At 35.2% G+C, this 10815-nt stretch overlaps 1 protein-coding gene across 1 annotated transcript; it reads left to right on the plus strand.

The window, feature by feature from the left end:
• Positions 1–7063: 7063 nt before the first annotated feature.
• On the plus strand, positions 7064–8468 carry LOC111399753 (coiled-coil domain-containing protein 94 homolog). Its single transcript, XM_023027222.1, has one exon. It carries the CDS (start codon positions 7352–7354, stop codon positions 8270–8272), a length of 921 nt encoding a protein of 306 aa, XP_022882990.1. The 5' UTR covers positions 7064–7351; the 3' UTR covers positions 8273–8468.
• Positions 8469–10815: the final 2347 nt, after the last annotated feature.

Here is a 10815-nt window from a genome sequence, read left to right on the forward strand (position 1 = left end):
ATTAAACCACATACCTTATTCTCCACGAGGCATCTTGTGTGAATGATGTTTTCTTGTTGCTTCTCCTCTTCATCCACCTTGATTTGTATGTTGAGTGCACGCATCAGCACAAGTGCTTCACCGTCCACGGCATGCACCAACACTTCACCACCACTAACATCATCTAGCTTAGGCGTCCCATCTTCATCACTGTCACTCACTACTTCTCCATTAGCACTCAAGATCATTGCTATCTTATTTGGATATTGAGATGCAATGTGCCTCTTTCCCAAGCATTTGAGACATTTACTGTCCCGGCTCCTAGTAGTTGGTGACTCTGCCTTTGGTAAATACTTGCTAGCATTTTCTTCCTTCCCCCTTGGCGCTTCAGCTTTATTGTTTGTAGCACCCCCATCATTCCTCTCATCATCCCATTTCAACTTCCAAGACGAATTGGGCCCCACTGAATTCCTAGCTGTCACATTTTGCGTCAACTGCCTTTTCAACTTCATGGCCACATGCAACATATCCTCTAACACCACAAAGTGCTACAACTCTACCACACTAGCAATATCCCTGTTTAACCCATTTAGAAAACGAGCCATAGTGGCTTCCCGATCCTCCTCCACATTTGCCCTAATCATCAGAATTTCCATCTCTTTGTGGTAGTTCTCCACACTCCTAGAACCTTAATATAAACACTGCAACCTTTGATGGAGTTTCCTATAGTAATGACTAAGTACAAATCATTTTCTCATTACCGCCTTCAACTCATCCCTTGTGTTGGTAGGCCTCTCCCGATTCCTACGCCTCGACGTCACCGCCTGATCCCACCAAGTGATTGCTTAATCAGCAAACTCAAGGACTACTAATCTCACATTCTTCTCCTCAGAGTAATTGTGACACTCAAAGATAAGCTCCACATTTTTCTCCCATTCCAGGTACGCCTCCGGGTGACTCCTAGCCTTGAATTGCAAAATGGACATTTTGATGTTGCCCATACCTCCATCCACGTTATCTCCATAGTTATTTCTATCCCGACGTTCAAACCTATCACTTCTAGTCCTTATTCTCCCCAATTCAACTCCATTAAACTCATCCTCATCTAGCTCACTACCATATCCATATTCATCTTGCATCTCTACCCTAGGCTCCCATCTGCCGCGTCCCCAATGAAGATTGGTGACATATGTGTCAAGCCTATCTATCCTATCCCGCATATTCTTTAACATTATTTCAAACTGCATCATCCTATCGTCAAGCATATTTTTTCGACCACCAATCCTACTTGAGTTCAATCCTTCACTGGCACACATCCTGAATTCTAAATTTTTATTTCTACCTCACCCATATTTCTCTAGGGAATCACACAATTTTCAAATTTTATCCTCAATTGATCTCACCACTCAACCTTTTTCCACTCATTGCTTCCAATTAATGTTTCAAAGAACAATTCAAACTCAATTTCTTGTGAAAATTCAATTGGATTGTTTGTGAGACTCGTGAATTTTAAAATAACTCAAGGAATTGGATAGAAATTTGAAAGGAATTATGGAAATTCAAGAAATTGGTTCTTCAATTTTGACGAACTAGACAAAACAATGTGAAATTGGAAGGACTATAAAGGTAATTCAAACAATAACAATAAGTTTTCCCATTTTTTTCCACAGTTTTCGATTTTTTTTACTTCTGAATAGTACCATGAATAGTAAAAAGAAATTTTGACTCACTAAATAGAAAATTTGACTACAACACTAACGGAACAAATGGAAGTGGATTTGGATGCCAGATTTGTCCAAAACACAAGATTTGAATTTTTTTTAAAAATTTTATGGATCTAAGACACAACAAACGAAGAAAATACGCAGAAGACAAAAGGAATTTAGGAAAATAAAATCAAAAGACTTAACAAGAAAAGAAAAGGATATAACCTTCGATTTTGGTGCCTAAGTGCTAATACCAACTGATGTGAACCCGGTTAGCACACCCACTAACGAACCTATAACTAATTGACATGAATCTCGAGAAAGCTAAGAATCGTCGATTTTGGATTGAATTCAATATGTGAAATTAATGACCTCTTAATTACAAAATTTATAAATTTCATCCAAATTTGTTTTGAACGCCACAAAGATCAACAAATCTTGATAAGTTCGATTTGTTCTTCAAAGAACAAAAATTGGAAGCAAAACAATCCCTTGTATTAATCCCTCAAATGTCAAAAGTTCCAATACAATGAAAATAAAGTCCTATTTATATGAAAACCGAAGGATCTAATTAAAAGGTAAAAATACGTTCAAGTAATCCTAAAAATAATAAAAGATTAGAATTCTACCCAAAATAGGAAACTTTTGGAAAACTGCAACTTTGGTCCCCGAAGTATACTATGCAGTCGCATAGATCAAAGTGTAGCTGCCCTTTAACTCCTTGCCACCCTGTATGCGACTGCATGGATGGAAGCACTATGCGATCGCATAGTGGCCAGTCTTGGCTCCAAATTTGGCCTCTTGAAGCAAGCATCTCCCCTCCATTTCGGCCTTCGTCTCCAACACCAATCTTGCTCCTTGGCATGTCATCTTCAACCTCGTGAACTCCATAGCTCAACCATGCAATGTGTGAATTGTATTGCCCATTTGAGGTCTTGAACACAGCTTTGGATTCTTCCAATCAATCACCAAGTTCTTGATAATCAGCGGTGCAACCCAGATCATATCAGAAGTCCTACAATGAAATGGGAGTATGATCCCCATGGACAAAGGGAATACCATTTCCAAGAATCCCCTTTCCCCAAAGACCTGGGTTGGAAGATCGTTTGGAAAATGTCGCATGTCGTCACCAAGGGAGGTCTCTTTTCACAAGAAGTAGGTCCCACTAACTCTGTCCAAGCATTGGGGAGAACTAGGTAGGGTTAATCCGTACAATCTCAAAATGAAGCCCTACCTTTACGAAAATCTCGCTGATGATGATGCAATCTTGCCTGGAAAGCAAGCTCATTCATCAGGAGAGGGGGCTAGGAGTTCAATATCGTAAAGGATGTAATATTTTTTTCTTAAGTTGACCAGGTTGAACGAAATTAAAATGGATGGGATTTTGGCAGCTCCCAACCACCTAATCACCTACCCTACCCCCTTTAAGGTAAGATACTTTGCGTGGCCCTAATAGCTTTGGATAACGTCGATTGCATTTCTTAAGGTAGCCCCTATCGCAGAGGCCAGCTGACTTATGTCATAATCCCTCCTAGGAAGTGAAGTTGCCATTATATCAATAAGCGCAATAGTCTCGAATACTTATGAGTTTAGACAAAAAGATACCTAACGGGAATGATCAGAAATTGCAAAAGAAGAGTTGAAAGAGATTGAGGAAAACAGGAAGGATAGGGAGGAAATTCTGGAGAAAATCTGAATTCTGTGATTTACAAAGATAAAAGTGATTTTTGCCCTAGGTTATTGCCAATTATAGGCAGAAGCACTTAATCCCAACTGTTGGATGTTGATCTGAATCATTTAATCGTTCATTTGAAATTTAATCTGAACCATCCAGTATGTCTACTATTTTGCCTTCTATAGCCCAGATTAGAGCTTCTACACAATGCACTCCAATGCGTCTAAATAACGAAAGACACGCCCACAACAACCATCATTACTCATTAAATACAATGACAGTTGCGTGAGAAAGAAGTTGAACCGCTGCAACCTTCTTTTTTGGGAAAGTATAGGGGACAACAAATCATTTCAGCACGATAATTAAGGACACCTCGCACTCGTAAAAGTTGAACTGGCATACCTCTTCAGTATTATTGCTACAACTCCGTTCAAAGTAACTAAGCTTACCACTTTGGCTTCAACATATATAACTTTGGCATGACTTCAATTATGTAGGCCTAGCTTGAGCCTCCATTAAATTGGAAAAATATATTTTGAAATAGTAGATTGATGAAATGTGTTATTAAAAATAACAATAAGTTTTGGATTTACGCGTAATATTATTTTATTGAATAATGTGTAGTCAAAAAGAAAAAAGGAAAAAATGTATTTTGAAAAAGATGGGCATGAAACAAGGTCGTAATAGCAAGCAACATTGGTCAAATGAACCTAGGCTCTGCTTCAACTTAAGAGCAAAAGAAAGACACCAAGTACAACTTTAGCGAATAACCAAGATAAGTACTTCGAACGATTCATCATAAGTTATATTTTAAAATTTTGATTTTTATATAAATATCTGCAATTGGATTTGGGGGACTATTATTGTAGGTCAAAAATAACCACCCCCACAAAAAGTTTCGTTCTAATACAATACAAAAGTCAATGTATTGATCATACATAGACTTGGGGGACTATTGTTACGCCTCAGTTTGAGGCCCTCAGTGGAGGCTACATAAAAGTCACCTAGAGGCACTACATGTGATCAATAACAATCAACAAGATCAAAAATAAAGAAAGGAAACAAGCTGCTTTTTGGCTGAAGTACTATCTTCATCTGAAGCCTCTTGGGCTGAAGCACTTCCTTTTCTAACCGAGCCACAACACATCCGAAACTCTATCTCAAATCTAAAGCACCTGCCGCCTTTAAAGTGAGTCTAAAGAGTATCTTAGAAATGATTAATATAACATTTGTGTTAATGTATGTCAGAAATGTCAGCATAGAATGTAGGGTGGCTGATCCCATGTCAATATAATTTATGTATTACAAAGAGTGATGTGAGGTTCTGGTTATTGGGATGAGGCCACATGGCTCTGATCCAACGATGACCACGTTGGCCCCAGCTATATAAATGGCAGCTTTTGTATTCTTTAAAGGATTGAAAAACATATATGTAAGATAACACACTTGAACTCTCAGTAAAATCTCTTTGCAGAAAGGGGGTCAACACTAACTAATTTGATTAACTACAAATAAAACATCATATCAGATAGTCATAGTCATACACACCAAAATTACAAAAATTAAAGTAAGAATTCACTTTCTAGTCCTCACCAATTAAGTAAAAATATATCAATTCGATATTCAAGGATAAGGAAAGAATTAAAAAAATCATGTTCTGAAAAAACCATTTTTCAAAATAATAGTTTTCTGTTTTGAGAAACCATTTTTCAAAATAACAAACCAAACACGTTTTCTGTAATTTGAAAATAGTCCCTCAAAATAGAAAAGGTTTTCTATTTCAAAAATGAAAATAGAAAACGGAAACGCAAACCAAACGCACCCTTATATTCTTTAAATTTTATGCTGTGATCAAAGTTGTAAATTGTAATTAAGAGATTTATTTATTGACTGTAATCTAATACTTAATTACGAAGTTTACAAGAATAAAAGTAAAAGGAAAAGAGGATAAATACTAAAATAGAAAGTCTTGGATTTTGATTGTTGGGTCTGGGTATTTTGTGGTGGCCGGGATGGATTTTACTTTGAGATTCCTTTTTCTTAATAAAATTATGGATTGTGCTACATGTACATAACAATTTACATAATGATTTACCAACAAATGATGTGGCAGAATTTAATTGGATCAAAATATCATGAATCAAATAATTTTCCCACTTACATTTTGACACATCATCATTATGTAAAATATTATGTAAATTGTTATGTACAAGAAGCATTTTCCTAAAATTATTCACTATTATAAGGGGAAAAATAATATTATAAATTTCAAAATTCTGGGGCACTGCATAATCATGGGCCGTAGTTGACCGTCTAGTTGGCTTCATGGTTCTATCGGCTCTGTTTTTGGGAGGCTTCTAGGTAAAATATATACTATTTCTTGCAAAAATTGTTTAAGATCAAGTTTGCAAAGAGACTCCTTTCTATTTCTAATATTTAGTAAATTGGGATGAATCAAGTTATTTGTGGGTTTAAATTTTAAAATTCAGATTTATGGATATCTTCATATTATTTGGCAAACAATTGTGTAACACGTCAATCTAAGGTGGAGCCACATTGGCTATCAACCCTAAATATTTCGACAATGACCGTTGAATTAATACTGTAATGTGATCATTTGAGAGTGTCACATGGAAAATAAAACTAAGGATTTAATGCATATTTGAAAAAATGTATTTTAGTGATTTTACCTTGTTCCCAATATTCGACTTGATCGAGGATAATACGTAAGAATAATTAGTCAAGAATATAATTATTGTTTGCATAGTTTTAGTAAATTTCAATTAGAATAAAAGTACAATATCATTTTTCAGTGAAATAGAATGTGACTAATAAATTATCTGGATTAATTAAGAGTTAATTATGTCAAAATTAATTTGTTGAAATTTAGTTTAATTGGGTCCGTTTCGTCCATTCGATGACTTCAAAATAAGAATTGCAAAAAATGATAAGAGATATAATTTATTATTCAGTTAGTTTAATTATTAATTAATTAAATCGGAATGGGTTATGCACGTGTCATTATTTTTTTTTATTTGAATTAGAATTAAAAGGAAAGTCCATTTAGATTAGTATCCTTCTCCAAATAAATAAATAACAAAAAAAGAGTTGTTTAGAAATTAGGATATTTCGTTAATCCAAAATCAATTCCATTCCATATTATAAATAATCAAAAGAAAAGAGTTCTTTTGGGAGTAGGATATTTCCTTATTCGAAAATTATAAAAGTTATAATTTATTATTAACGGTAGAATGATTAAGGTCCTGTTTGGTACACATTAATATAAAAATAAGAATAAAAAATATAGTCGTTACAGGCCTCACAGAAGAGATAGAAAGTCAGATATGGTGGCTTAATGTGATGGATAGCAATCATATTTTTCATTTTAATGAGCAAATAATGAGAAACAAACGGGGGCTAAATCAGAATGTTTGTCCTTAATTTTTTTTTTTTTTTAATTAGAATTAAAAGGAAAGTCCTTTTAGATTAGTATCTCCTTTTAGATTAGTATCATTCTCCAAATGAATAAATGAAATAAAAAGAGTCGTTTCGGAATTAGGATGATTGAATTTCTGGAAAATAATCGAAGAAAAGAGTTCTTGTGCGAGTAGGAAGTTTCCTTATCCAAAATCAATAATCAATTCTAATTTTTTTAATACAACACAAAACCTCTAATCAAATTATTTTTTCTCCCCAAGTTTATGCATCTGTCAACTTTTCTCAAAATTTCTCTCTAGTTTCAGCTTTCAAATGTGTACGGAACGAAAGATTTGAGAAGTATTGTCCACCCCATCAACATCAACATCAAAGATTCAGCAAAAAATATTTTCTACCATTACAGAAAAACACGATCAACATCAGGTGGTGATTTCGATCTTGTCCTCGTTAATTTCCTCAAGAATGACCAAACGTTCAGATATATAACGCTTTGGGACATTGTGTTTCTTGTGCATCTGAGCAACGATATTGTCCTGTCTATATTTCTACTAGAATGGGAGAAAGAAAAGTGCTAAACAAGTATTATCCACCGGACTTCGATCCGGCAAAGATTCCACGGCGGCAGCAGCCAAAGAATAAACAATTCACTATCCGCAATATGCTTCCCATGAGCATTCGTTGTACAACTTGTGGGAACTACATGTATAAGGGTACAAAGTTTAATATGCGCAAAGAAGAAGCTATCAGGGAGACTTATTTGGGAATTCGAATTTTTAGGTTCTATACCAAATGCAACAAATGCTCAGCGGAAATAACATTCAAGACTGATCCACAGAATTCGGATTATGCTCTTGAATGCGGTGCCACGAGAAATTTCGAGCCTTGGCGTGCAGAGGATGAAGAGAAAAGGAAAAGGAATATAGATGATATGGGAGATGCGATGAAATCATTGGAGAATAGGTGTTTGGACTCGAAGAGGGAACTGGATATCCTGGTTGCTTTGGATGATATCATGTGTATAAATTCGAGACACGAAAGGGTGAGTGTAGATTCAACGCTCGAAGCTTTGCAACAGAAAAATGAGGCGAATGAAAGGGAATTGGAAGAAGAGGATGAGGCTCTTATAGAATCCGTGTTTAAGGGGGCACGACAGCATATTTTACGAAGGATTGATGATGAAGAAGATTTAACTGTGTTTTCACCTGAGAAGAGAAGAAAGCTATCTACCGACCTTCCAAACCCAGCAGATTCTTTACCGAAAGGCAGTGTTCGTGACAGCTTCAAGAGTCGAAATAATGGTAAATTCATTCTGAAATCTTCATCGGTCACAGTTTCTATTCTTAAGAAACCACTTCCCGATTCCAATAGTAACAAGGCAGGAAAGAAGGAGCCGAAGAATCAGGAGGCAGGATCCATTGCAAGTAGTGGGTTACAATCATTATGCCAGCAATATGGAAGTAATGAAGACGATTGATGGCAAAGAACCATCCCACTTGTTTCAGATGGGCAGCGTAATTGTATTTGTTGTATTTAGTTTGGTGTGAAGCAAGTTTGATATTTAGATCTTGAGTTCTTGACTGATACTTACAGTATATTGCATTTATCATCCAATTTTTCATGTACCAGTTGATTCTTGCTCTTTTTTCAAATACAATTTTGTGTTTCTTGAAGTTAAGTAAGTTACTTTCATCTACCTTGTGTTAGTAAAAAGGGAAGATGGAACAGGGAAAAAACAAAGCATTGATCCTTCCCATGGTTGTGGTTCTTCTATTGGGAAGGAGGATGTTGCATTCTACCCATCTTCACCCTTTTAGTTTGTTTAACTGGTGATTGCTAATCAGTACGCTCTCATTGAGTGTGAATTTATAGTTATTGACCAGTAATACTGCAGTTTTTTCTGCCTGATAATGTAAACTGCATCTTTTCCACCGGATATTAATATGCGTAAAAGAAAGATTGTCATTCATCATTAATTGTGTTTACTGTTAAGTTTTATATGCTGTTTGTATCGTCATTGTTCATATATATCCATGTGAAACTCTATATGTGAAGGCTTTTGATTTATCCAACAATTGAGTAGCTTATATGTGTTATATAATTAGCAGCAGGAGGAATGTGTTCTTAAGCTAATGTCAGGTATTGTGGCTAGTTTTTGATTATATCACACAGCTTGATGCTAATTTTAATGGGTGATGTGGATTTATTGTTTAAATTTCAGGTGCTGTGCTGCATGCATTGACTACTGGGCTACCATCACAAGCCTATGCCCACTTTGGCAGAATGCGTTTCAATTGATAACATGTATACCTGTGAGTATGAAAAGTTGTTTGAATTTTTGGACCTTCTCCTTCATCATTTTGATGTCCTTCCTTGTGTGTTCATTCTTATTGACCTATGCACGTGATGATTCTTAAAGTGATTGTTAAAAACTTAACAATTTGATCTTTGAAATTCTACACTAATATCTTAACCAGGAAATGGTTACTCGTGCGTCTTATGATTAATGAAGGTATAAGAGAGTTAATGCTTTGGTTTGAGGATGTGGGAAGGAGGAAATTCTCTCCCTCTGACTCCGTGCAGCCCCTTTGATTCAAAAATTAGGAGGAAAAGAGAGCACAATAAGCAACGTTAGTTGGTCATTACCGAGGATATACTCATAACCACCTAAATTTTGGAGGTCAAAGGATAAAACGATCAAAGTTTATTCACCAGTAGATTTTAGTGATAGATGGATTGTTTTTTGAACCTTGTCCCATACATTACTCTGACTAGAATAAAGTAAGTAACAAGATAACGAAGAAACCAAGAAAATAAAATAGAGCAGCAGAGCACTGAAAGACCCAAGAAATGGCTTCTGATGAACCACATGGTAAATAGTCTCATCAAGATTGTTACCCTCTACATCTCAAGTCACATTTTATGGTTATTGATTGACTTCATGCATAGCTGCATCATTGCCTGCGAAATATGAACAGAGTACCATGTAGCACTGGTTTTCTTGAAAGACAAAACCTCTCTGAATAGACAAAATTCAAATGAGTAAAACAGACTTATGAGGCAATTTTACATGGAAAGACCATCTTTCAATCAAAAATTCAATTTGACTCAAATATGTTCTTTACTCATTTGGATGCAAAGGTAATGCATCTTGTGAACAAATTACACCATTTTGAGACCGATCATTTTAGTTTATAAATTACCAATCGATGTAGAGAGAGAACAAATTTTGCTTAAAAGCGAGGTACAGAATTACATTAAAAGGGGAGGCTATTGGATAAATATTTAAATTTTTCTCTAAAACCAATTGTACTTCTCTCTTGTTGTTTGTAAATTTGTATCTTGATTTGGTCAATAAAACGTGGCAGATATAAGGGTGTCAAACAATATTCCAGTTCTTGTAAAGGCAGCCAATGAATGGACTGTAGAGGGGGTAGTGATTAAGCTACACTCCATCATCTGCTACCAGATATAAGGCTAGGACTACACTACCATGTTGTAGTTGATTCATGACTTCCAGTTTATGCTGGTTCTATCTCTCTGTTTTCTTTGGATAAAAAACATCAGCAGATTCATCAGAAACTAAATGTTTGTCATTTAAGGGTTTTATATTTAAACCCAAAAATTCTTTGTTCTCAGACTACAAGTTTATGTTTCTTATAACTAGTCTTGAGATATTTCTGCTCAAATCATTTCATCTATTTTCTTGCAAAATCTAGTTTGCAAAATCATTTATGCTGGTTCTATCTCTGTTTTCTTTGGATAAAAAACATCAGCAGATTCATCAGAAACTAAATGTTTGTCATTTAAGGGTTTTATATTTAAACCCAAAAATTCTTTGTTCTCAGACTACAAGTTTATGTTTCCTATAACTAGTCTTGAGACATTTCTGCTCAAATCATTTCATCTGTTTGCTTGCAAAATCTAGTTTGCAGTCTATCCCAGATATTTACAATCATTCTGCATAACAATGAACTGCAGGTGTTTTTTTGCGCATTTTTATTTAGATAAAGGAAATTA

This window comes from Olea europaea, chromosome 9 (assembly GCF_002742605.1).
Source record: "Olea europaea var. sylvestris chromosome 9, O_europaea_v1, whole genome shotgun sequence".
NCBI classification, from domain to species: domain Eukaryota; kingdom Viridiplantae; phylum Streptophyta; class Magnoliopsida; order Lamiales; family Oleaceae; genus Olea; species Olea europaea.